Source organism: Grammomys surdaster, unplaced genomic scaffold (genome assembly GCF_004785775.1).
Source record: "Grammomys surdaster isolate TR1022 unplaced genomic scaffold, NIH_TR_1.0 205, whole genome shotgun sequence".
Taxonomy (NCBI): domain Eukaryota; kingdom Metazoa; phylum Chordata; class Mammalia; order Rodentia; family Muridae; genus Grammomys; species Grammomys surdaster.
In genome coordinates this window covers 6,749,009-6,776,890 of record NW_021604650.1, presented here as the reverse complement: position 1 = coordinate 6,776,890, position 27,882 = coordinate 6,749,009, and the positions used below count along the sequence as shown (strand labels likewise).

The window sequence follows — 27,882 nt, the reverse complement described above, 5'->3', positions numbered from 1 at the left end:
TCAGCCTCTGGCACATCTTAGAGTTTCAGCATTCACCGAGGTGTGTCCCTTCAAGAGGTAACCTGGCTTAGGCTCTACCTTGAGCAACATATTGGAGAAGCTGTCATGAGCAAGTGACTGCCTTAAAGTCTTCCAACCCTGACCAACTCTATTCAGCTGACAGTTGCTATTGGTACCATCCCATGTGCTGATCCTTCCTGGGATATTCCTAAGCCTGCTGTCTGCTCTAGAAGTCCAGCATCCTGGGACATGTCTATATCCAACCTGAAGTCAGGCAGCTGGGAGTCCAGGTAGACTTGAGGGTGGGTAGTGGCAGTAAGTAGGGTCCTCCTCTAGGCTTCCCTTCCCAGGTAGCATATGTGAGGGTTAGTGTGGAGTCTTTCCAAGTAACTCCCTGGGGAACAACAGCACAGTCTCCTACACATGGCTCAGGGCTCACACATCAGGATCTAGTCTATGGGTGTTGTGTATACAAAGGCTCATGGTACCTTAGATTTTTAGTTAACTGTTTATTGGCCTGTGGAGAGCTGTCCCCAAGGGGCCTTTGGATGTTGATAGCTTCAGTTACAGCCCATGGCCAGTGTGCTTAGCCAGCTCAAGTTCTATTATCTAATCCATTTGCTTGGCTTTCTTTCTTTCTTAATTTGTATGTGCATGTGTGTACGCATGCATGGGTGCACCCATAGCGGCCCAACAAGGGCATCAGAGCCCTTAAAGCTGGAGTTAAAGGCAGTTGGGAGGCACCAAACATAGGTGTTGGGAACTGAACCTCTGACCATCTGGGAGAGCAGCAAGTGCTTTTGGCCATGGAGCCATCCCTCCAACCCCTTGCTTTCTTTCTTAAATCAGTTTTAGTTGTGATGAGACACACGGGCTGATTGTGTCTGTGTGCTCATGCCAGCAGTGTGAAGCTCACTCACAGAATGTGTAGCTGTTCTCACCATCCACCTCCAGAACTTTCTGTCCTTTTAGACTGAAACTGTTCCCAGCCCCTGGCATGCCATCCTGCCGTCTTTCTCTGCAGATCTGGTAATTCCAGGGGCCTCTGATGAGACACATCCTGAAATGTGTGTCCTCTCATTCCTGGCTTATCTTACCAAGTGTCCTCAAGTACTACCCATGAATGTGACCTTTGATGGACGGCACCCCCAGCCTAGCAGCAGTTTCGGGGCACATCACACTATGACTGTATATGCAGATACAGTGGCTTGAGGTCTCATGAGATGTTTCAGTGCCATGTTTTGGGTGCTGGAAATTTGATGGTGGCTAGGCTAACAGTTCCTCTCTCTGGAATAGACCCTTTTCTATTTGCATGTATAGAGCACTACCCTCCTCGAGGGGATGATTAGGTGCTGTGGGCTGGGATGGTATCACCATCAGGCCTGTGCCTGAGGAGGTCTGGCTGCCCAGGGGTCTAGGCCCAGCCCTGGCTTTTTATAGATCAGTTACTGGTCAAGGGCCTAGCATGTATGGAGGAGATCTCCAAGTCATATCCCATATTGCCATAGCTGGCCTGTCCGTGCTTCTAACACTGGTCCTTGTGCTCCTATGCCTTCTGCTGGGCAGCCACATGGTGCTGGCTGGATGCCGTGTTCTTCTGGGTTCCCAGGGCACCTGGGCACAGAGATATTGAAGTGATGTCCGATAAAGCATTTGGACGTCCCTCAGGGCTGGGCTGCGGTCACGGCTGATGAGTTTGATTTGGAGAGAGCGGAACAAGCAGGGTATTGTTCCTGAGAACCTTCTGTTTCATACCCTGCACAGTGAACCCTCTTAAGAACATGATAGTCTGTGTCCAGGGACACAAGCATTTCCCTGGGCCTCAGTTTCCTCTGCTGCTGCTGGGGGGTGTGGAGAGCACCTTATGATAGCCTGACCTTGAGGCTCTGGGTTATGGAGGTAGAGTGGAGGTATGGCAGCTCTTTTGTGGAGGCAGGAATGGGTGGTGTGGGCATCTGGCCCATGAGCTCCTCAAAGGCAGAGGGACCCTTGGTGCGGCCTCTCTGAGGCTCTCAGCCCCACCCAGGGCAGGAACAGATAAAGTAGCAAATAAGATAATACTCATTTTTATCAGGAGTAGATAAAAAATAAACTATGCTGTATAACCCTTTCTCGGGCAACACAATGTGTTCAAATATTTGAAGAACTGTTTAGTTTTCGGAATACTCGAGGCTAAAAGGTAACCAGCGCATGGGGGCAGATTGCCACCATTGTCTCCAACTTCAAGGTTCCTGGGCAGGTTAGCATGGGCTGTCTTTTGTGGGTGCATTGTCTAGCCCCTGCCAGCCTTCTGGAGTACTAAGTAGTTTTCTGTCTGCATTGGGGACTTATCTGCTCTGCACCTCTACCCAGGATTGGTCTGTGTGTCCATGGCCTCCCCTAGTGCCATGTGGGAGTAGCTGGAGAGGAGGGGGTCTTCCACACAGCCTCCTTGTTCTGATACCGTCCTTCCAGGCTGTTGGAATTTTCCACCTGAAGGCTGCAGCTGCTGCCCTGCTGGGGCCCTGGTCCCCCTGCAGATATGGGTAGAGTGGCCTGTGACAGGCATTCCTCCCTCTGAGCTGTATTTGAAGATCTTTGTTCCCTTGCTGCACATAAGCTTTCTGGTCCTCAGTGCTGGAGCTATTCTATTCCCTCTTGGAGCCGAGTCTCTGGAGGGCTGGAAAGACCAAGTTGTCACCCTAAGAGTAAAGAATCAAAAGTCCATTAAGAGTATCATTGTTACCTCTGTGATTCAACCTGAGTGACCTCAGGAGCTCCAGGAACCACCATGTCCCCTCTGAAATAGGAGCTGGGTTCTAGCATGGTGGCACTGTGACCTGTCAGATTCTTGTGGGACTGATGTTAATTCTGTCAAACCACGGCCAGGTGACAAGACCTGGCCACATTGTTTCCTGGGTGGGGGGACTTCTTGGCATTGGGCCTTAATGAGCTCAGGGCAGCAGCAGGAGGTTTTCACCTTGTCTCTGCATTTGTGATGATGCCAGGAGTTTGGGGGCTTTTTGAGAGTAAAGTCACTCCCTCACTTCTAGGTGCTGAGACACTGAGGGGTGTGCACTGTGCCGCAACCCACAGTTCCATGAGAGGGTAGGCCTAAGCTGCTAATGTGCCAGTGGGGAATCTGAAATGGGGGCTGCTTGTCTATGTCACTGTGGAGGGGCAGCCAGAAAAGGCCATGTTTCTTCATGTTAGTTCCTCTCTGGCTTCATGTGTAACCGATGGTCTAGGGTGGGGCATCTACTCTCTATTACCTAGAGATGAGCCCAACCCTACTTCTCTGCCTGCTGGGAATCAAAACAGCACACACCCTGGATTAGTGAGGCCCCACTCTGTGAAGAGAGGAGAGCCTAGTCAGTGAGGGACTGAGTCTCAGAAGGCCATAATAGTCTCAGAAAGCAGTTGGGGATACATGGCTAAAGTCAAACCTCTCTAGTAGGCCTGGATGGATGTCTAATCTGTGGATGGGCAGCAGCGGAGCTCGTACCTAACTCAGTGTTTGCTATGACCACACAAGAGCCATGGCTTCTTGAGGATCTGATGTGGCTCGTTCAGCTTATAGGAGCTTCCATAGGTCAGTGCCATGGAGGCACAGTCCAGGAGACAGATGTGGTGGTTACCACTGGTCAGGAGGAACACTACTGGGGGACCAAGGAGGACCTGCATGTCCTGTCTTGCTGTTCTGGGAGAGGAAACAATCCCGCATAGCAGCACTGGGTGCCAGGGTTAGGGGCTGGCTGCTGCCAGATCCCTAGGTCTGTGAGGAATGCATGGTGGTAGAGAAGACCTCAATCTGGGCTGTGGCAAGGGCTGAAGCCCACCTGGAGGTTCTGCTGGGGCCAAATCAGATGTGTGTTCTATGTGAGAACCCCGGTATGGGTAGTGGCCAGGGATCAGTGCCAAATGGGAATGTTGCTCACCGTGATGTGAGATGACCGTAGGTGTGGTGAGTAGGGTAGGAGTTTGGGATGAAATGGAGGTATGTATGTGTTGGAGTGCCAAGACCTCTGTACACCAGGCTCTATGTTAGGCACCTGTGCTGAAGATGCTCCCTGACTGGGCAGGACTACAGGCACTAGAGCTTGGCAGAGATACTTGGCCATAAGCGTTGTGATTAAGGTATCATGGAGGGGCAGGGTGGGTACTGGAACAACCTCTGCATATGATATGGGACTACTCTGTAGGAACCTGATTCTCTGTCTTTAGGCAGGGCGGTGACATCAGATCCTCAATACCAGTGAGTAAATCTACTGGAGTACCACACTGGGCATGATATGGGGGAGCTGGAGGTGGTGGAGTTGACGTCTGGGCTGGGGTGAGGAGGAGCAAGAGGAGGAGGCCGGGATGTGCTCTGCATTGGGAAGCAAATGGACGTGACAAATAAAGTGTCTGTCATGGGGGAGGTGTAGTAAGCTGTGATTGCAGGCTTTGACCTGGCAGAGCAGGTAGGAGGGAGCAATGGGGGTAGTCAATGGGACCTTCGCCTCTGTTGGTCCTCAGGGCCTCTAGTGGTAGCTGTAGAGGCCAGGAATGGATCAAGTCAGTCTTAAGAGGTGTGGGAGACCTGAGTTGTGTGTGGGAAACTCTGTGGCTGAGTCAGGCTACTGCTGCTGTGTGCTCTCTGGGAGGCTGGGGCTGGGGCTGAGGCTGGGGCTGGGGCTGGGGCTGGGGCTGGGGCTGGGGCTGGGGCTGGGGCTGGGGCTGGGGCTGGGGCTGGGGCTGGGGCTGGGGGTCTGGGCCTTACATACTGGGAAAACCTGATATGGGATTGGTAGGAAGTATGTGGGCTCCTTGTTGAGGGCAGTGGTCTGTGCTCGGGCCCTGATGTTGGTGTATGCCTTCTCTGTCTGGTCCTCCTGTAGCCCTGGGACAATGCATCAGCTCCCCACTTCTATTCTGATCCCCAAGAACATGCCATGAGGGTATGTAGAGTCTGAAGTTCCCTAAAACATCTCCCTATGTAATAACCTGCTCCCCTCAGTGGGAGAAACTTTGAAGGCCACCTTGGATGGTGACACAGGGATGGAGAGCTTAGTGGGAGGGAAACTTGTCTTCTCAGTGCTCTTAGAATCAGAGCAATGTAAAAGCTGTGCCTTCTGGATGTCCTCAGGGCACAGGGCCAGGCTGTGCTTGGCCTTCCTTTCTTGGGTCTCCCTATTGACTGAGGGACTCTACCCCCTGCACTCCTGGGGATGAAGGCTTCCAGTTCTTAAAAATAGCACTTTTTGAGCTTCAGTTGTACACCAAAGTTCTTGGATATCCTGAGGCTGGACTATTGAGCCTCCTAGGGGACCCTGACCCATTGTCTCCTTCCCCAAGGCTATGGCCACCAGGCTGTGTGCCATTCTTGTATACTGGCTAGTCTTGAGATGGCACAGTGTATATTGAGACACCAATCTGGGGTCAGTCCTCATATGGTACATGGTTTCCATCCCATGGATCCCATGTTTGAATGCAGTATCTGAGGGATACCTGGGATTGCCAGCACTAAAGATCTTGCATGTGGGGTGTTGGGTGAGAGGGAGGCGGCAGGGAAGCTGGATCAGGCATTGACCATATGTCCCCTGTCTCACAGCTTCCTCATTGTTCTGGTCTGCCTCATCTTCAGTGTCCTGTCCACTATTGAGCAGTATGCCGCTCTGGCCACCGGGACCCTCTTCTGGATGGTATGTAGGCACCCAGGACCATCAGTAAATGTCATCACTGCAAGTGGAAGAGGTGGAAGAGGGCTGGGTAGGGTAGAATCATCTGCCCCTGGTCTCCACCACCCTGATACTGGGATATCAGGCAGGGTAATTCCCTTGCATTCAGCCTTCCAGGCCCCTGGACTATGTGTCGAAGACTCAGGAAGAACAGAAAGGGGCCACTTTGCATGGGGAGCTTCTGACCTAGGCCCAGAGAGAGGACAGGAGGACATGGGTACAGTGGCACTGAGGGGTAGGGACAGTGCCTAGGGCTGAGTGATTCTTGTGTGTGCTATTACTGACTGACTCATGGGGCCTGTTGGTGTCCCAGCCCAGATTCTAACTCAGTTACTGGAGTGGGCCTTTACATCAGCCCAGGAGACTTTCATGTATCATTTCTGGCAGGACCATCATGGCAGTCCTAGTGGGTACCACAACTACCTTGGTACACAGCTCGGGTCTCCCTCACTGCAGGCCAGACCCGGGACATCCCACCTGTGTGCCCTGTCCCAGCATAGAGCAACATGTGGAACGTTTGAGGAATGGAATTTTCAGATACCAGGGTCCAGCTATGCTCTATGAGGAGCTTGGGGACTGTCCTGTGTGACTCATGTACTGTGAGAGGCTTAGAGACTGTGTTTTAGGATTCCACACTCTTTGAAGGGCATGGGGACTGTCCTGTGTGATCCTGAACTCTGTAAAGAGCCAACGGTGTCTTCAGGATGCCCTGTTGTGTGTGAACTTACAAAGCCCCTGCTTTGAGGGCCTTAGGTACTGTTGATCTGGTAGATATAAGCCCCTGAAACAGGGCCAGGGCTGGATATTGCAACTGAGGCAGACCCTGTTCTGGCAGGGCAATCAAGAGCCTGGAGCCAGTTGCCATGAGGGTAGACACCCTGTGTATCACCATTCTCTGTTGGGTCAGACATGGGGCACCAGATGGATCTATGATGCTTCTGGGAAGATGGGTGGAGGCCAGCATGGCTGGGACTGTGGGGACAAGATGGTGACAGGTGGTAAAGTCCAGAAAGGTGCAGCCTAGTGTGTTTCTGCTTGGGTGCATTTGTGTTTTTCTCCTGTGATGGGATATTTCCGACCTTTACAGGGAGCAAGGACAAAAATCAGCTGCCCTTCACCTTCTGTATAGTGGCCCTTAGGTATTTCTCAGTTTTATCTATATATATACAGCCTCTGTCAGCTGGGCAGCTTGTCCTGCTAAGTCTTGAATCACAGTGATGGCTGCTCAGCCACACCCATTTTTCATGTGTCAACTTTATCTTTCCTTTATGGCTTCTAGATACTGAGCCACAGGAAATATCCTTTTCTTGGGTTATAGAGGTCTCTGGTTCTGGCCTAAATGTGGTGTCTTCTTCCCCAAGTTTGAGTATTCATGTGTGGTACTGTCAGTGGCTTTGGGAATCTCTAGGAAAGCATGAGGCAAGCACTGCTCCGTTCCATCCTGGCCACTCATCCCAACAGCCCCCTTTCCATAGGACGTGTGTCTTCACTGTAGAGCAAATCAATCATGAGGCTTGCCTGGCAGTACCTACCTAGCTCTCCCCAGGCCATTGGAGGGTTCCCGTATCCTACAGTGGGTTCTGTAGCATATTGCTGGGCCTCCTGGCAAACTTCTTGTTCCTCACTTCCAGCCCGACAGTCAAAGCATCCAACCCAGGGCACACCTAGTACCAAGTATTAACTATGTTGGGGATACCCACATGGCTGTGGTGCCAGCCAGTGGTGGTTTAGGCAGCTGGTAACAGTCACAAGCTGTTATTGGATGTTGTGGTCACTAGAGGGCGACTTCTCTTCTGAAGTTTTCTGGGACTTTTCAATGTGGGCCTTAGCCTATGATGTCCCCACACTTCACAGTGGTGCCAGTTCCTGTACCTTTGGTCCCTGGGCTTCAAGTTGGGGTCAGGGCCTCAGGTTTTTCCAGAAGCAATATCCAGCCAGTATGCCTATTCTCTAGTTGGTTCCAAGTGGCTGGCAAGATGCTACCAAATCTTAGCTGACATCTCTCTGTGATGTGTTAGCTGACCAGCCTCAGTTTCCTGTTCCCCTTAGTCTCAGAGTAAAATCTCTCAAGATCTGTCTGATGGAGCTCTTAGATATGGTTGGGGAATTTCACATGACCCATGTATTCCCTTTATAGAGCCAAGGTGGGTGAGAGGACCCTGGGTTCCTTAGTTTTACCTGTGATGATAACCCCACAGGTTCCTGTCGGAAGTGTTCCCTTGCCCACTACAGAAGTGGCTGCCACACGGATGATGTCAAGTCTCTGGCTATGTTATGAGAGGACATAGCACCTGGTTACTGCTGAGGGGAATGGCCTAGGTTCTTTCTCAAAGAACTAGGTTTCTGTAGTCTTTGATCTGGGACTTGGTCTGGAGAGCATGGGCCAAAATGGCTCCCATGCTGGGAGGGGCCTGGCTGTCAGAACGTTCTCCTGGGAAGTCTCCCAAGTACATATCTATTTGTGCATTTATGTGAATGTATTCACACCTGCATGTGCCCATGTATTCAAATAGACACATTACTATATACAGCTGTGTCTTCAGCCAAGTGTGTTTTATCTGAGCATGTATGAGCATGTGAGTGGACATTTACATGTGTAATGTCCGAATTTGGATTTGTGCTTGGTTTTGTGTATCCTCGTGCACTTGTTGTGTGTATACATTGTATTGTGTATCTGTATGTGTAGCTGTGTTCATGCCTAAGTGTAGATAGTACTATATGTCCATGTGTCAGCGCATGTTCATATGTATGTGGGCCTGTGAATACACCTACTCCATTTCTCATCTGGTAGCTCCAGACTTGGGGTGGTTAACCCTATCCCAGTAACTTTTGGCTTAGCCCATAAATTCCTGGTGGCCTCTGCTACCTCCCTCAGGCCAGGCTCTTTCTGGGGCCTGTTTGCCATCTGGTGGCTACTTTTGGAATTGCGAACATAGATCCATCAACCCTAAAGCAAAGAGGGGTGTGGGTGGGATCTTGTGTCCACTCCCCCTCCCTTTCCCTCAGTGTGAGCAGGTCCCCACTCCCAAGGCAGCCCCTCCCCAGTCTGTTCTGCTTCCCAGAAGTGGCTCTTTGTCCACCACTGTGAGGGCAGTGACCTCATTACCTCTTTTGTCCCCTTCTCATTCCCTGGACCCTCCCTGCCCCACAACAGCTAAGAAGAGATTTTATAGAACAAAAACCTGAGTGTCTCAGACGCTCCTTGGGTGGTTTGGGAAAATTTCCAGCTTCTCCTTCATGGTCCCCAGAGTGTTACACATTTTAGAAACACCCCCCCCATCTCCAAACCTCCCCTCCCTCCCCATCTCTCACTCCCAACTGCCTCAGGACCTTTGCACAAGCACTGTGCCCAGCAGGATTGCTTTTCTATTATTAGGACTGACCTCTGGTCAACTCTGCACACTCCCTTCTGCAACACCCTCCTGCTCTTTTCTGGGCAACCTGGATGTGATGATGGGGTTTTCGGAGTAGGCTCACATCTCTTGCACACTTTTCCACAGTGCCAAGGGAGGCTTAACACCTCAGGTGCTCAGAGTGTGTATGTGGAGTAGGATACACAGTCCCCTTCTTTTTAAGTCTTATTCCCGTAAGGGATACAAGGATACCCCTGAACCTCAGTTTCTCCATTTGTAAAGTATAAGAATGAGACTTGGCTTTAAGTCTTAACCTCCCCACTTGGCTTTACCACATTATTTTTTAAGTCTCTTCTCTTTCTTTTCTCTGTCTCTCTCTGCCTCTCTCTCTGTCTCTCTCTGTCTCTCTGTCTCTCTGTCTCTCTGTCTCTCTCTCTCTCTCTCTCTCTGTGTGTGTGTGTGTGTGTGTGTGTGTGTATACAATGCCCACAGAATCCAGAAGATGGTGAGGCAGATCCCTGGAGATGGAGTTACAGACAATTGTGAACTGCCCAACATGCATGCCCAACCAAGCTTAGAACCTCTGCCAGAGTAGCAAGGGTTCTTAACTGTTGAGCCATTGTCTATCTCCCACTTTACCACATGCTTAACCTGTGTCCTCACATGCTAGCTTTTAGAGGCCATACCTTCTAGGATTTGAGCTGGCTGTGTCTAGTGGCTTACTTCAGAGTCATGACCACAAATGGTGTTGGGGATAGTAGGTGTGAGACAGGCGTGTGTCCAGCCTGGACATATGGACCAGTAAAGAAGTGTGTGACTCAAAGGGCCTTGTATATGGATGATAATACCTTCTTAGAGGACACAATTCTTGGTAAAAGGGTTAGATAAGGAGGAGTTGTATGCTGCTATAGATGGTCTATCGACTGCTCATAGCCTCCGAAGGGTGGTTGTGTCCTAGGCCCAGGCAGATATAAGGGCTATGGATTCCAGGCCTCTGGGGTGAGAATGGAGTCTCAGGCTAGGGGACACAGTGTAGATTGCAGCTGCCACGTGCTGTGGATGGGAGTTGGGTAAAAAGCAAAGATGTTTATTGGGGCTATGGACAGGGCAGCCTCTGTCAGGCTGTGGAGACACCAGGTGGCGCTCTTGTTACGCACATTTCGGCAGCCCTTGGGCCCGGGCCCAGAGTGCTGAGCGCGGGAGCCCAAACCACAGCCCGCGGTGCCCCACGGGGGCCCAGGGCAAGGGAGCTCTGTGAGGGATTCTGGGAGCACATTGGTAAATGGTGGAAAAGAAGTCACGCGAGGCTGTGTTCCCCAACCCCAGCGCCGATACTCCTGCCTCAGCGCCTGGCTTTCGTGGTGCCAGAGCCCTGTTATCTCAGCCAGGGCCAAGGAAGCCAGGCGGCCTCCGAGGGATTAAGCATTCTGCTGAGCCAGGCATATTCTGTGGGTCTGAAAAGCTGTTCTTGGAGAAATCTGGGCCCTGCCAGGCCAGGGTCTGGCTAGAACTTTGATCAGGGGTGTTGTAGGTGTGCTTGGCCTTGAAACTTGTTTGTGGCCCCAAGGAGGACATCCCCCCCACCCCAATCCGGCCTCTGAATCTAGAGCAAGCTGCGTGTACATCTGTAGACGTGGCGTACATGTGTGTGCACGCCGTGTACGTGCAAGTCTGCTGGATGTGCATGCACGCCCCCAAACCCACCCCTCCTTGCAATAGGAGACCCTGGCCAGGCCCAGGTGCAGGGCTGTTTTTTGTCTCTCAAACCCCAGCTTGTTTTCAAATCCCACACAAAGACAGCTGCATTGAAAAAGTACTAGCACAAACTCCAGCTCCATGAGCCCCATGGCCCCCATACCAGGGAACTGTCCCGCCATGCCTGCGGTTAAAACCCGTGAGCCGCGCGGCCGGAGGCCTGGGGGATGAGGTCATCTCTCCAGTTTCCTCCCTTACTGTGAGGCTCCCTGGCCCCGCAGGGGCGACCCACCTCCCTGCAGCTGGACCCTTCCTGGCCCGCCCTTGCTTTCTGTAACTCTCTTGGCAGGCCTCAGTTTCCCAGGGGCAAAATGAGATCCGGTGGGCTGCTCTCTGAGCCCTTAAAACAGCTCTTGCTGGGTCCCACTTTCAAGTGAAACAGGGTCAGCTCCTCAGGTCCCAGACCCTCGTTCACACTCGGCAGGGCCTCACATGTTCTTGCATTCATTTTCACACCCTTTCCTGCCAGTGGAGACTTTATTAGCGTTAAATTCAGCGCCTAGCTTCATGTCTTGGTGCTGTGTCTAGTCTAGGCTTTGCTTTGGTTTAACTTGTTTCCACTGTTTATCTGCTTTAGAGCTTGCTCTTAGCTCTTGATCTGCTGCTTGGAGTCCCCGCGGGTGTCCTGTTTTTCGGCTGAGACCCGCCTCAGGGTGTACCTAGTGCACTGTTGGTGCTTGTACTGCATTTGGCCATGTGTCTGGTGTCCTATCTGGGATCTCTTGTGGTGGCATTAACACCACACCTGTCAGTTGCACTTGTGATAGTATGTTCACTCTGTCTCTGTCCCTGAAGACTAGTTTACAGCCTAGGGAAGAAGACTTCTGCAGTTTGAGTCACAATTGCTGCTGTAGGAGGTCAGGAGACCAGCAGGCGGCTAGAGTTTTCCATCACCAAGCCTAAGGTCTGACTTCCTGTGGGGCCCCAGCTCCCTGCTTGGAGAGCTCTAGTTTTCAGGGCTCTTTAGAGATGCCATCCAGCTAACCAGGTACCCAGTAGTGTTACAAGCTCTCTCCTGGGCTCCTGGGCCCTTTGAGGAGACATTGTGTCCCTCTCAGGACTAGAACTTACCATCCCTATGTCCTCAGTAGACAAGGTTCCTATTGTCCCAGCTGACACTTTTCTACTTTAAAAGATATCCTCCACAAGATGCCCACCTTTTTTTACTGAGTTGTTTTCTCCTACATTCATTGAGGAAGAGAGTATCTGTGAAGCTCCTACTGTGTTTCAGGTTGTGTGCTAATAGGACACTTCAAGTTCATACCCAGAACTTACACCTCAGGGTCCTGTAGACATGGAGGCCACATGCCATCTGTGTGTAGCCCCTGGAGGGCTGTTGGGGATAATGGAACAGACATGGGCTCTGTTTGAAGTCCCTGGGGCTTCCAGAGGCTCAGGAGGTTTGGGGGTACTCTCCAGGACTGCTGGTGCCCCTCTCCAGGGAAATGGTGCTTTGTGGTTTAGTCTAGGTGGGAGGATGTCCCCTCTAGTCTGGGAGTGGGTAGGTGACATAGGTGAATGGATGGGGCCGAGCTGCTTCTAAGGCCCTCAAGGGCTCCAAGTTGTGCAAAAAAAAAAAGTCACACTGGTTGGGCTCAGAGATAATATGTCCTGCTAGATTTCTAGAAATGCCTGCTATGTTGGGTGCAGCAAAGCCTCTGGCCTCCTAACTGTTCTTTCCACAGAGCTGGATTCTTCTTCCCAGAGTCTTTCACATGCTGTTATGGTGCCCATGAGCTGGGGCAGGAATGGTGGGCAGATCCCAATATCTTCTCAATTTCAGATGCTAGAGAACGCAGGGGTTGGCAGGAGAGCTGAAACCCTGCCTGTCTGCCTGCTAGGGGCCAGAAAGGGCATGGGAGCGCATGGTCGGCAGGCTTGTGGACTCCTCCGTGGTTTTGTTTGTTTGTTTTCCAAACCAGGATAGAGACTGTGTGGCCCTTGAAAGCTACAGCATGTGCTTTCTGGCCTTGGAGAAAGTTGCCCAATCTCCCCATTCTGTTCAGAAGAAGAACTTGGAGAATGGCAGTTGCTGGTATACTTTATTTTATTGTTGTTGTTGCTGTTGTTGTTGTTGTTGTTGTTGTTGTTGTTTTGAGACAATGTCTTGTGTAGTTCAGACTGGCTCCAAACTCAAAGAGATGCACCTGTTTCTGCCTCCTGAATGCTAAGCTTAGAAGCATGTGCTACCACACCTGGCAATTTTGAATGGCTTTAAACTTCTGACCCTCCTGGTTTCTAATGATGCGTGGGCACTAAAATGGTACTTAAGTTGCTAGTGTGTCCTGACTACATGACTGTGTTCCATACTGGTCTTTGTAGCTCGGGATGGCTTGTGGCTATTTTGGTTTCACGGTGTCTTTCTTCTGTATTACCATTTTGACACACAAGACAGTTGTTCCTAGTTCATACCACTTCAGATGACTCTGTCTGGGGCCACTAGGTAGTTTTCTCTATTCCATCTGTGTTACTTTTTCTCTCTCTCTAAATACATCATGTGGGACTTTCCAAAGTCACTGGGACTATGTCTCTGTCCCTTATCTTTAGAAAACCAGTGTATGCCCCTAGAAGACTCTCTCCCTCGTAACTGTCATAGTTGGCTTTAATGGTCAACTCAACACAACCTAGGATCGCCTGGAAAGAGAAGCCAGTGAGGGATTGTCTGCACTGGGCTGATCTGTGGGTGTGTCTGTGGGTGATTGTCTTAAGTTAACTGATGTGGGGAGACTGTGGATGGCAGGGCCTCCTGGTCTGAATAATAGTGGAGAGCTGAAGCTGGGCACAAGCAAGTGAACACGCATGCATTCATTGCTGTCTGTTCTTGACTCTGGCCGTGATGTGACCAGCCATCTGAAGTTCCTACTTGGACTTCCCCACAACAATGGACTGTAACTTGGAATTGTAAGCTAAAATACAGCCTTTCTCTTCCTCTCCTAAGTTGCTTTTATTTTTGAAACTCGTATGCATGGGATACATCTGGGAGGGTGGAAATGGCAGGTCAGGCCTTCTCTACCACAGTGGACACAATTTAAGAGCCATGGATCCTAGATCCTCAGGTTTATGGGGTTTAAACTGGCCATCGCCCTGCCCGGGAGGCAGCAGCTTCCTTTTACAAGGCCTGCACACTGTAAGATCAGGAAGGCCGGCATCCTCAGCTGCCACCAGATTTCCTGAGCCTCCTAAGTGTTAGTGTAGAGGGTCTTGCAGGACATAGCTCTGGTGTCTGCATCCTCTGTGAAACCAGCGCCAAGCTGTGTACAGTGGCAAGAATTATCACGTAGCACATTTGTTCAGAACCAGATAAAATCCTGAGAACCCTGGGGCAGAAGGAGAGGACAATAAGATACGGTAGGAACCTTCTGGAAGGACACAACCCATTCCTTGCTGTGTAGCATATGAGGCTCAGTTGGAGGCTCCCAGGCAGGATGACGAATGCAGGCAGGGCCTGTCTTTGGGTGACTCTGTGGTTGGAAAGCCATGCGCTGCCTGGATTTGAAGGGCCTGCTCCCTGTTTCTCTTCCTTTGGGGCTCTTCTCCATACCCTTTTCTGGTGACTCTGAGCCCAAAGGGAAAGAGAAGAGGGTGCTTGGCAGCAGGTTCTCATGGCCTCAAGAAGACCACTTGGATAGCCAGAGAGGGAGGCCCTGGTTTGAGGGCTCCCCATGTGCTGCCCTGAGTACTGACCACTCGTCTCCAGGGCCTTCCCTAACTCAGCTTACACAGCAGATATGTGAGTTGTGGGTGGAGGGCCTAGCCCCAAACTGGGTAGTTGCTGAGTCTTAGTGACAAGTCCCAGGCTCTGTATAGAAATCTGAGGAGAAGCCATGTTGTCCTAGCTCTCACTGTTTCCTTGTGGGCGTGTGGTCAGTGTCCACTCCTAGTACTGCATCTTGTCATGGGGACAGAATCAATGGGAGGGCTCCCCTCATCAATTCTACAGTTCTGTTTTAGTCCCCAGATCTGCCTTCCTGGGAGCTTACCATCCCTGTGCCACCCAGTTAGGAGATCTGCAAGGGGAGACTGGGACAACACGAGGATCTCTGTATCTCTCTCTCTGTCTCTCTGTCTCTCTGTCTCTCTCTCTCTCTCTCTCTTTCTCTCTCTCTCTCTCTCTCTCTCTGCCTCATGTGTACATGTACATAGTTTCCCGCCCCACTCCCAGGGCCTCCAGGTATCTGGGTGGTCTTATACTCCCCCCTCTTCACCCCCTACTCCCCCTGCCCTTTTCTAACATTTGTGCTGACTCAGCTCCAGGTTGGTAAGTAGTGATAAATCAGCCTGGGTGGCCAAGTGTGGGGCTGCAGTGGTTCTTTGGGGGTCTTGGCTTATGACAGAGTTACATGGGGCTCCCATGTCAGTAGGAAAGGTCTTTCTGTGGCAGGAGCCTCCTGTCCTTCTAAAGGAGGACAACCATTCAGGAGCCAAGGACCATAAGGCAGGCAGGTTCCTATTCAGACTCCAGGAACACTCTGTTTTCAGTGACCTGGGTCTAGCTGGAATACAAAGAGGCCTCTACTCCTGAGAGCAGTGGGTTCCCTTCTGCGCCTTCTCCACCATCCTTCCTTTAGGCCTAGGACAAAAGTCAGACCTGGGGTGGGAGCTGCCTGCTGGGGGGTGGTTCTCCACTCGGGTTTAGTGGGATTAGAGTGTGCCGACCAGAGACAGGTGTTTCCTTTATGCTCTGCCTGAGGCTGGACAGAGCCTCCTCAGTGAGTGCTGCATGCGGTGGGGGTCTCCAGTTCAGAGTAGCTGGGGGGTGGCCGGGTTTTGTTAGGCCCTTGTTTTTACATCTGACCCTGGCCAGCTGGAGCGCCTCGCTTTAAGTGCAGGCTAACAGCTGACATAATATAGTGGGGTGGGCTGAGTAGGCCGCCCTGGCACCCCCTCTGCAGTGGGGCATCCGGGGGCTGCTTGGGGACTGTGTTGGGGGTAAGAGGATGAGCCGCAGGGCCTCATGGCTGAGGGGCACAGCTCGGTGGAGTCCGCCAGCTGTCTGCCTGGATGAGCGGGCTGCCTGAGTGGCGCGGGCTGGGGGCCTGAGTGTCCCCCAGGGCATCGCACTCAGACGGGCTCCCATCACGTTCTTGGCCTCCCAGGGTCACTCAGAACGAAAACCAGAGGCCCAGGCTGTGTGCTATTGAAGCATTTCATTGTGTGACTTCGCAGGTGGGAGGGAGGGAGGGGCCCGGGGGCAGCCTCTCAGGGTCGAGAGGCACACTTGAGCACCCAGGCCCCTTGGCCCCTTGCTTTTTTTGAGCTGACCGGTGAAGGAAGGCTCCAGCAGCAGCTTCTAGTAGACTGTCTGTCTCCTGGTGACAAGGCTGCATGGCGACTGGGGTCTCTGGGTGGAGCAAGTGGAGTTTTTGGGCTGGGGGCTGGGGGTTGGGGGCCGGGAACTGGGGCTGGGCTATGGCAGCTTCTTCAATAGCTGTGGGAGGTGCTCTGACCCAGAGGCCATCTCAGTGTGTCTGGACTGCTGGGCTTGAGAAATGGAGTATGTCCTCAAGTACCTTCAGGGTCGTGGCAACCAGGGGCCGCGCTCTCCTCCCCCATGTGGGTGATGCTTGGGAAAGCAAGCCCTGGCCTCTGGTGTCACGGCTTTGTGTTCTCTTGGGTATTTATAACACAGATTCTTCTCTGGAGATGTGGCTCAGGGGGCTGAGTGCAGGTGGACCCAGCACTTGTGGTCTGCAAAACAGGCTGGGAACTGTGAGTAATAACAATGGCTTCCGTACTTGCTCAGGAGTGTTAAATAGCAGGTTGGAAGAAAAGGCAGCCTAAGTGCAGCTGGGGTGCTGAGTTGTGGTATGCACATTCAGGGGGGCATGCACACAGACACATGCACGCACAGATGTGTGTGGAGGCACACAAGTGCCTGACCTGTGTGCACCTCTCTTATCTGCATGTATTTTGGAGTCATGAATATGTGCAGCTTGAACCCTGTGCTTGAATCTGAGCCTGCTGAGAGTGGGACAGCCCCGCTCTTGCTCCCCCCCATTCCATTTGCACATTGAATTCAGGAACTATCAGCATTGTGAAGCCTGGATGAGAACTAACTGTCACATGTGGACTAGGAGTCCTGCTTCTGCAGACTGAGAGCTGATGAGCGTCTGAGGACTGTGGGGCTCTCTGGAGGCCCGGGGGCTTCTTTCATGTTAAATTTATTTTCTTTTCCTTCCTTTCTTTCTTCCTCACTTCATCCCTCCCCCCCGCTTTCATTTCTTAACATGGTTCTCTCCCCTAGCTCCCTATGAGGCTGAAAATTATCTGGAGCGGATCCCCCGTCCCCCCCCCCCCGCCTCATCAGTGCTAGGATTACAGTCCTACTCTGCTGCATCCAGTGTATGTGCTGTTGGAGATTAAACCCAGGGCTTCCTACAAACTGGGCAGACACTCTATCAACTGAGCTACATTCTCAGTCGTTATTTTGTATTCTTTACCACCAGGACTGTGTCTCTTTTTGCTCACGAATGAGGCTTGATCCCTGCTCATGGCTTAATATTGACAACAGGCAGTTCCCTGGACAGACAATTGCTCCCAAAGCCCAGAGATGAAGCCAGGCCTGACCTTAGACATTTGCACCACCCTTAGACGTTTGCACATGGATTTTTCCACACTGTGGCTTGCCTTCTTGTTTATTTAACAATGCGATTTAAAAACAAACAAACAAACAAACAATGTCTGAGGCTGGGAGTGTGATCCAGTTCTAGAGAACTTGCCTATTGTGCACAGGCCCCAGATTTCGTCCCTAGTACCCCAAGAAGAAGAAATTTTCAATTTTATGAAGTCAAATTTATGTCTTCTTTTGTTTTAATTCTTACCTTTTAATTCATACTTAAGAATCATCTATGTGACATAAATATTTTCTTATTGTGGTTCTATAGTTTTAGATTTGTGATACAATGTGAGTGTGTGTGTGTGTGTATGTGTGTACATGTATACGTGATGGTGTGCTCACCCATTCTGGTGTTTGTGGAGCCAGAGGTAGACAGATGTTAGAACCCTCCTCCCATTGTTCTCTATTTTTTTGTATCTCACTGCATGAGGAACTCACTGTTGCAGCTAAACTGTCTGGCCAGAGGGCCCCAGGATCCACCAGTCTGTGTGCGCTGGGGTCACAGTTCACATGCAGCCATGCCTGGCTTTTCCATGGACGCTGGGGGCCTGAACTTAGCTCCTCATGTTTGCGTAGGCAATGTAGCCCCAGAGTCCTTCTCATGTCCTTGTACTGAATGTGGTTGGCAGCCTATAAGTCATCATATGGAAGCTGAATTGGTCTAGTACCGTTTTCTGGAATGAATATTTTTTACTTCCCAAATCTCCTGCCATCCCTTTGAAAGTCCAGTGCACCACAAGAAAGTGAGTCTTCCAGACTGTTCTGAGTCACTGACCTGTCGTCCTGAGATGCCAGATTCTGTGCTTACTACCATTACGGTAGGGCTGCAAAAACAGACATTCATGCAGTTCACTTTTATTTTTTAAGTGTTTTGGATGTTTCTGGGTCTTTTGCATGTCCATATAATTTTTAGGAATAGCTTGCTCATTTTTATGAAGAAGCAGAGTGGAGTTTTATTGGGGATACAAACCTGAAAGTCAACTTGGGGAAAATTAGCATCTTAGTAATACATGAGCACATTTTGATCTTTAGTTTCTTTCTTTATTAAAAATTTAAATTTATTGTTTTTAGTGTGTGTTTATGTACATGCCCTAGCATGTATGTGGTGATTATAGGATAATTTGTAGGGGTAGTCTTGGTAGAAGGTCCTTTACCAGCTGAGCCAGCTCCTTGGCCCTCAATCTTAATTTCTGACAGAGAGGCCTTACAGGTCTCAGTGTTCAAGTGTCTTGAATGCCTGTTTTCAATGTGTCTGAGTTGTTCAAATTTATTTTAGATTTATTTTATGTGTATGGGTGCTTTGCTTACAAGTATGTCTGTGTACCACATACATGCCTGGTGCCTGCAGAGGCCAGAAAAGGGCACTAGGTCTTCTGGAACTGGAGTTACAGATGCTTGTGAGCCACTATGTGTGTGCTGGATATTGAACCAGGGTCCTCTGGAAGAGCAGCCAGTGTTCTTAACCACTGAGCTACAGTTGTTTATATTTCTGATACACTTGCTGAGCCAAGTTGGTTTTTTTTTTCTCTCTTCTTGCATTAAGTGAGCTTCATCCTGATGCCATCTGCACCCAACTACACTCCGTGAGAAGGTTGTAAGTATAATTTAAATGGCACAATTCTGTTTAAATTCATTTTTAAAAAGAAATATTTATTTACTTTATGAATATGAGTGTACTGTCCTGAAGGTCACTGTCTACATGCATCATGCAGGCACACACCTGGACCAGGGGCTCAAAAAAGCCTTTCACTGATTCTGACAAGTTTACATTCTCAATCAGAACCAAATTTGACTGTGCGGAGGAAGTAAGAGACAGGGTGGGACACATGCATACATAAATCTGTCATGTAACTGACTGCATTCTTATATTTACTCAGACGGTCACAGGTCAAACAAAGAAAATTCCTGAGTAACCAAAATGTTTCTGTAACTGCTTAGATTCCCTATTTTTAGACTTGTAGATGTAGTTGGAGTACCCCAAGGGGACACATTTACACATCTGCCAATGGCCATGCTCTGGAAGACATCTTTGGAGTTTGCCAATACCTTGTGGAAATTGTTTCTTAAGCAGGGTTTGCAGGTATATGGAGGAGGAGGCTGGATGCAATGACCCCCTTGAAGGGGTTGACTGTGTGTAAGAGAGAGAGAGAGAGAGAGCGAGCGAGAGAGAGAGAGAGAGAGAGAGCATTGCACACACAAGAGGACTGGGCTCTGGACATGAACATAGGCTGATGGACTTGGGATGTAGACACATGTGTATACATTCACAGAAAGAGAGGAGGGAGAGGGAGCGGGAGAGAAAAGGGAGGGGGAGAGAGCTGTTCCACCTTATGTGGACGTGCCACTCTCAACTTGGGGCAAAGTGAGGACACATTCGGAGGGAACAAAGGGGCCCTGTTCCCTGCCCATACCCCAACTCCCTTGAGCTGTTCTGGCTCAAACACCAGCACTTTGGAGGATGTTCAGTGACAGGGACTGGGTGCCCAGAAAGAGCCAGGTGTCCTAATCACAGGGATGTCTCTAGAGTAGGTGCCAGAGCCCCACTCCCAAAGAAGCCCTGATTCCAGCGGCCATATTTACTTTGAACCCCTTGGTCTTCCACATTGCAGTGGCCATCATTGGGTCCTGGCATCTTGTTGGGGTACCATGAGCCCGTGGCATCAGATCACAAGGAATGCAGACTGCTTGGGTGTTGAGATGTTGTCTCCAGGATAGATGTTCCTGGACTGGGCAACTGGTGGGCCATCTCTTGTTGGCTGGCTCTGCTCATCAGTCTACCATCTTTTCTACTCTTGCCTGCCTTTGAGAGCACATTGGAGTCCTGATTTTCCACCTGAAAAGTTGAGATGATATATGACCCTTGGGGGGTCACAGAAATAGGATGGAGGCAATGTCCCTACCAGTCCAAGGGCTGTCCTTAGGTCCTGGGATACTTCCAGTAACCATGCCACATGGCTGCCAGGAAGGTGGAACTCCATCCCAGCACCTGGGGAGAAACAAGAGGCCCTGTGTGCGCTGCTACACTCCAGCTTCCTGGGGCCTGATAGGCCTCGGGATGTCTTCTGGGACGTGGCTGTAAGTAGCTGCATCTGCATATGGCTCCATGTACCCATGTGACCCTGTGCACCCTACCATGTGGAACCATGTGGGACCATGTGGGATTGGTGGCCTGACAACCAGCTTATGCTCTGCAGAGTTGTGGGGACCCTGTAAACAAGCAGAGCCCTTGGATGGTGGCTGGGTAGTGTGGGAACCCACAGATATTAGGGAAGGCAATGAGCATGCCTGGGAGGGGCAGACTCTAGAAGTGATCTAATAGGAGCCATGGTTCCTGACAATTCAGCAGTGTCAGAGGAGGGGCCACCCAATGTAATCTACCAAGGGTCAGAGGTATCAGGCTGGGACACAGCTGCCAGTGAGGCCAGCTTTACCCTGTACCCTGGCTGGCTCTGGATTTTGACCTCCAAGCAGCTCTGTCCTACTGGAGGGCAGACTTCCTGGCCCAGCTTGACCTCAGCAGGGAAGGGATCACAACACAAGGTTGTAGTTTTTGTGTTTTGTGGATTTTCCATTCTTGCTATCGCCTGCGGGTCTCTATTCTGATGTCACTGGAGGACTAACTGGAAGGGCCTAGGAGAGGCTGAAGCAGCAGATATCAGAGACCCAGAACTCTCTGTGTTCATCACTGAGCCCCTTTGGCTGCTGTGCGGCTTGCATAGTGCATAGTGCATGCCCAGCCATGGACCAGAATACAAACAGATATGGGTGGTATTTACCTCCTTCAGTCCTCTGCACCCATGTCCTGGGTGCCAGGCCCAGAGTATAACTGTGCCTGGCTGCCCTTGAGAGTTTGTGACAAGTGCAGAAACCAGCAAGGCAAGCCCAACATAAAAGTCACTTGGCTGTCTCCTCCAAGGAAAATGGCTGAAGGAGTCACAGCTGGGCTGGATTCGCACAGACTGAGGGAGGAGGCTGGAGGAAGGTTGGTGGTCATATAGGGGGACAGCGCTGACAGTGCTCTCCAGCTGTGGCAGATGAGTGCCAACCTTATGTGGTGAGGTGGTTCCTTTTTAAGTCTCCACTACCTTAGTTTGTCTCTCTTTTTAAGCACTTAAACTTTTAAACAATTTAAAGAATGTTATTTACTTATTATTATTGTGTGTATCTGTCTATACATACATATGTGCATGCTTGCCATGACGTACACACAGAGGTCAGAGGAAGACTTTGTAGAGTTGGTTTTCTCTTTCCACCTTTCAGTGGAATTCAAAAATCCAACTCAGGGTCTCAGGCCTGTTGGACAAACATCTTTACCCACTGAACCCTCCTGCCGGCTCCTATTTCAACTTTTTAAAAGTAACCAGTGACCTACCCGTCTCCTAGTCTTCTCTTGTGTATTTTCTGTTTTCTTGTCTTAGATTTAGCTTTGCAGAGTTTAAATTGTGTGCAGCAAAACTCTCTTGTGAGATGTCTGGTTCAGTGAGTTCTGGCAAATTCCTAGGCCAAGTTGAGTTCCTTCACACGCTCTGTACGCCCTGTACCATAGCCCATCCCTGCACCTGCACCTGGGAACTGTCCTGTCCCCCTGAGAATGAGACTCTGCAGCACGAAGCCCGGGGTCTGGCTCCCATCATGTTGCAGACTCACTTGAGGCCCGTCTGCTTCTGGTCTGTGTTCTGGTTGATTCTTCTTTCATTTGGAAAGGATAAAATGTACTGCAGCTTGTTTACTCGTCCACAGGCTGATGGACATCTGAGCCGTCTCTGGGGCTTGGTTATTATGATTAAAGCTGCCATAAGCACTGCACACAGGCTCTGGAGTTGTTGCTTGCCTCTGTTGCTAGCTGGTAATTCCCCCCTGTTCCTGAGTGGAGGCACCGCATGCTCAGAAGCTGCCAAGCCCTTTGGCAAGATGGCTGCTCCTGACTTTGCTATCACCATCCTAGGTGCCAGCACGGTAACTGTGTGTTCTCACTAGCACTTACTTAGAATTGTCTGCTTTGGGTGCTGGGCAGATGGCTCAGTGGTTAAGAACACTGGATGCTCTTGCAGAGGGGCGTGTTTTTTTGTTGGTTGGTTTGTTTTAATGACTGTATATCTCTTTTGTGCTGAGTGAGAAGATGGTGTCCATAACTCTGTCTTTCATGGGATTTGTGTTGCTCAGATCTTTCCTTCCCAGGCTCATCTTTGATTCTTCTTAGCAGGATTGTTCAGAAAGCAGTTTTTAATTTTGATGAAACCATTTCATCAGGGTGTTTTACACATTGCTTTTCCTGTAAGGTTCATGTGTTTTGTGTCCCGTCTAAGACATATTTGCCTAATGTGAGCTTACAAAGCGTTTCTCCTGTTTTCTGTAGAAACTTTATCGTTTCATGTTTCTTGTTTAGATTTGTAATTCCTTCCAAGTTTAATCTTACTCACGGTGACAGGTACGAATCGGGACTAAGTCTCCTTTGCATGTGGTTACCCTCATGTCCCTGTGACTTATTTTTTTTTCATGAGATGACTTTGGCACCTTTGATGAAAATCAGTTGGCCGTGCACTGGCTCCAATTTCTGGACTTTGTAAACTGTTCTGCCAGCACAGTCTTGATTGCTGTGACTTCCACTCTAAGCCTTGAAATCAGGCCTTGTTAATCCTCCAGTTTGGTTCATTTTCAAAGTGTGATGCTCTGCTGGGCCCTTCACAATCTCAGGGAAATCAGAGAATCCAGCCTTCAGTTTTTAACAACAATCCCAAACCAAAACCAATACCCAGCATCTTAACTGGCATTGTGGGGGAAGGGGTAGAGAAACATGGGTTTCTTTACGTACATCTGAACTGTACTGCACTTCCCTTCTCTACTTGGTTAAGTATCTTCAGTGCAAGTCATGGGGGCCATGTAGTCTCCAGGACCCTTGCCAGTTAGGTTGCTTCTTTGTCCTTCATGGCTTTAAGCTCCTGACAGGACATCACTTTCCTCCCTGTATTTTTGGGGTTGTTGGTTGTTAGGCTATAGGACAGTGATTGTTCCTTTCTTATGACCAGGAGAAGGGAATCTACGACACACTTGTTTTGTTTGCATGTTGTAGGTTCTTTAGGCTTCTCTACAGAGATGTCTGGTCATCCTAAATAAAACCATTCACACTTTTCTTTTTTGGTCCACATTCCTTTTATTTCTTGGTTTTTGCCTCACGGCACTGGCAGGGGACCTTGCTCTGGGCATTCAGCTTTTGTAGAGAGGCATCATGGGCCTGATAGCAGAAACTGACGGGCTCGAGGTGGCTGGTGATGGTAATTGGGGCATGTTCTTTGTTTTTTACTAGTCTCCAGGGCCTGGGGAATGTATCAGTTACTGTTGGGCGGTACCCAATGCCTTTCCTGTTGAGATAGTTGAGCCTTTTCCTCTCTTAGACTATGTGTTGTGCTCATTGATCTGTAAAGAACAAAACAACCCCCCATTTGTCCCACAAACCCATGTCCATCACAGTGCCCATAAACATACATCCTGCTGGACGACATCTCCGAGATTCTAGGTCAGGTATTTACATCTGTGCTCACGTAGGGGAAGCCTAATTGTCCTACCATGTGCTCTGCTTTGGTGCCCAAGGGTGAGTCATTGCTCCTTCATTCAGGTTTGTATAAATGTATGAAATGTCTTGTATTTCTCCTCTCCACGTTGGACAGACCCATGAATTCATTTCATCTGCATTTTTTTTTCCTACAGGAAAGGATGTTTTGATATAAGTTAGTAAACATTGGACCCATGAGTTTTGAATTTCTTCTTGGCTAAATTTTGGTCATTTGAATCCTTGAATGCATTCGATCCCCAAAAAGCAGGAGCCTCAGCCTGAGTTTGAAGACAAGAGCATCTTGGAGCTGGGTGTGGTAGCACACAGTTCTTAGGAGACTGAATCAGGAAGACAGTCATGGGTTTCAGGCCAAGCTGGACTATATTCCGACTGAGCGGCTAGCCAGGGCTATATATTACAAGATCCTATCTTCAAAACACAAAAAAGTCCATCATGAGAGTGTTTCTAAGCTTAGCGTTGGTTTAAGTGTGTGTGTGTGTGTGTGTGTGTGTGTGTGTGTGTGTGTGTGTATGTATGACATCCTCAGGGTCTCACCCCCAGAGCTCTGAGAGGACTCAGGCTTAACTTTGGCATCAGAGCTGGTCCGTTCCTATCCCCATGCTCTCTGCTGCCTACCATCCAGGAGTCTTGCAGGCATCCTGTCCAGAGCTGTTTGGCAGAACACAGGAGGCAGGGGCAGAGATTGGACCTTTTCTAGGCTCTCCAGGAAGCAGCCCCTTCCCCAAGGAATGAAAAGATGAGCCCTCAGAATCCATGGCAGGTCACGTTTAGGAACTGTGTGAACATATGCCCTGAAGTAGTATCCTTCCCCTGAAGCTGTTGACTTAACATCTCCTAAAACAGCAAATCCATGCACAGTTTCCTCAGTCCCTTAAAAACATTTATGACAAGGAGAAGAAACACTGTTTAAATTCTCCCCTCATTAAGATGTCTAAATTTTCACAGTGACTGTGTCATGGAGCAATCAACGAACAATGAATAGGCCAAGTACAAGCACCATGTCCCCTGTGCTCAGGTGGCCCACTTATCCCCATGTCCTGTGGGTCTCAGACCTGCCTGGCTAGGTTCAGTCCCTAGACCTCCACAGAAGGAGTCGGAGTCCAGGCAGTGGCTCAACCGGCTTGCCTAGGTCTACAGCTATGGTGAAGGGTGCTCACCCTGAAAGTCTCGGCTTCACTAAACTAGTTCTGTGGAAATTCTTGATTGGGGTGGTTTTAGAAGTATAGGCTCCCTATGCATGAGAATGCATCCAAGGCCTAGCTAAGGCACCCATTTTTGGATGTCTCTCCATGGGGGTTGGCAACCATTGACAGTGAAGTCAGAGTCAGAGTAAAACCCCACGTAACTGTGCTAGAGATGGACATAACTTTCCTGGCAAAGGTAGAGGCCTGCTTTAAATGCATGCAAGATGACTTTGGTTTCAGGTATGAGCAATCTTGGGCCCCTGCCCGCAAATCAGCACAAATTTCAGAGTGGACAACTGGGGCTGATCCTATGTGAAAAGGCCCCTCTGTGTGTTCTCAGGGGTCTATGCACAGTAGGACTGGATATGGGTTAAGAGCTCACCTTCTGTCTGGACAGGGCAGCACACCTGAGGCCTTGCTGCTGCCTCAGCCTGCTAGCCTCCAGTGACTTGGGTTTGTTCATCAAAGCCCACATTTCACTGTGCTGTAAGAAAGCAGTGGGCTAATATGCCTACAAGAACAATGATCTGGTGTCATTTCTGGCTTGCTGGAAGAGGCGTCTCTAGGGATCCTGGTCCAGCCTCTGAAATGGTCTTAGTGATAGCTTGCATCTGTTTAGGGGCCACTCTTCCTGGCATGCAAGTCAAAGATAAGGGATTAGCAGGTAGGTTGCTTCCATTCCCAGACTGTTCTCTGGAAGATGGCAATCCTTGATGTCCTGTTACAAAAACATTGTAAAACAAAACATCTGCCCTCACACCCACTTGGCTTCCCCTCTCTCATTGTTTTTGGATTTTACTGTCCCCTTGCTGTAAAGCTGTCACTCATGTTGGATGAGGAGCACACCGAATACTATTGTTGCTTCATCTTAAATTGCATCTGCAAAGACCCTGTTTCTAAATATGGTCACATACTGACGTCCTGAGGGTGGGATGTTGACAGGAATTTGTGTTGATAGCATTTACCTGATAACGCTCATCCCCCAGAAGATGAGGAACCGGGAAGTCTGTGAACTTGGCCCACTCTGCCTATATGTCTATACAAATCAGGTTTTATGAGCACATAGCATGAATTCTTGTGGATGTACTGTCTCTTGTCAATTCCACTTCAGGGTGGAGGCCATGAGGGCCACAGAGCCTTAGGCGTCAGTTGCCTGGCCTTTGACAAGATGCTTTAAACTGTACCTTTCTCTAAGGGCTTGGCTCCACAGAGCCCTTGGTGGAGGTCAAAAGAAACAGAGCCATACTCAGATTGCTGGCTCACCAGAGAAAAGTCTCAAGAAATCACTGCTATGGAAAGTGTCCTTAGATAAGAGCTGTATTTAACGGTCTGGTAGAATGGAAGGGGAACAGTAAAATGTCCTGTTCTGTGAGATAGGGAGCGAGGGCGGTGCTGACCAACTCAGCAGCTCCTAGGAAAAGGGGTCAAGGCAAGAAACCATATGACAAGTAAGAATGGAAAGAAGTAGTCAGATGTATTCAATTTTATACTAAGTGTTAATGTCCTAAATTCATCTTCCAAAAGGAAATATGGAAAATCTCACAAAAGGTAAAGGACTGATATATAGGGTTTTATTCATTTATAAAGAATTAGTTTTGTGGTAGCAATATAATCCAAGGCCCTGTGCATGGCAGGGGGGGCATATTACTGGTGACTATATAGCCCCACTGTGATTTTTTAAAAAATAATTTAAACAGGTGTATCCAATACACTTAGGAAAGAAAACATAATGGACAGTTGAAACAAAAGATAGCCAAAAATATGCAAAGAAATTGCACATAAAAATAGAGAATAAAATCTGCAGGCCTTAGCAGGTTGTGAACACTGATGCCTGAATTTGTGTGGATGAAGCCTAATTATTAATATGAAGATATCATACAACATAATATTTGTGAACTATTATGTGGTATGTGGAAAAGAGGGGTAACCATGGTGACTATGAGGGATTATCTTTTCCCATTGTTATGATTAAACACCCTGACAAAGGCAACTTAATGGAGAAAGGGTTTATCTTTCCCCACAGTTGCAGGTTATAATCCATTGAGGTAGGGAAGTCAAGGCAGCAAGAGCCTGAAGCATCTGATCACACTATGTCACATCAGAAGAAGCAAATAATGAATAAGTACTTGCTATTCCCCCCGCTCACTTTTCCCACCTAGACAACCTAGGTCTCTCCACATCAACAAACAGAATCAAGAGAGGCCCCCATAGGCATACTCTGAGGCCAGACTCTTAAGGTGATGCTAGATTTTCTCAGGCTGACAACCCTAAGCATCACAGGTGTCATAAGGTAATTCTTTCAGAACAGGCTTTGAGTAGATGCAGGATCAGAGAACACAGGCAGGTAAGTGGTTCAGAATCTAACAGGAACCTGAAATAATTGTTGTTATTATCCCTAGCCATGCTACCCCCACAAAACAAAACCACCTACAAATCTATCACTTCCAGAAAGCCCCCAGAGCACAGCTTCCAGGCCTGTAGGCTGCACAGCTCTGGGGCTGGCACCTCTCTGCTTAGCACAGGGGCATCAGTATGGGGAAACCTCCCTCTGGGGCTGCTGGGTGGCTTCCTCATAGCTCCACTTTAGAAATGAACCTTCCAGAAAGGGGAAAAAAAGTTCACAAGAGCGGTGGTGGAGCACTTGTGTAGTGTATGCAGGGCCTGGGTTTGATCTCGAGCTACACACTCAAATGGCGTGAGTACT

The 27,882-nt window shown here is 49.5% G+C and overlaps 1 protein-coding gene across 1 annotated transcript in view; it reads left to right on the top strand.

The window, feature by feature from the left end:
* The window catches only part of Kcnq1 (potassium voltage-gated channel subfamily Q member 1), a 323,081-nt gene that overhangs the window by 35,343 nt on the left and 259,856 nt on the right, over nucleotides 1–27,882 (top strand). The window contains exon 2 of the mRNA XM_028771042.1: nucleotides 5,573–5,663. Within this exon, the coding sequence (XP_028626875.1) occupies nucleotides 5,573–5,663 (91 nt within the window). The remainder of the gene's footprint in view (nucleotides 1–5,572; nucleotides 5,664–27,882) is intronic.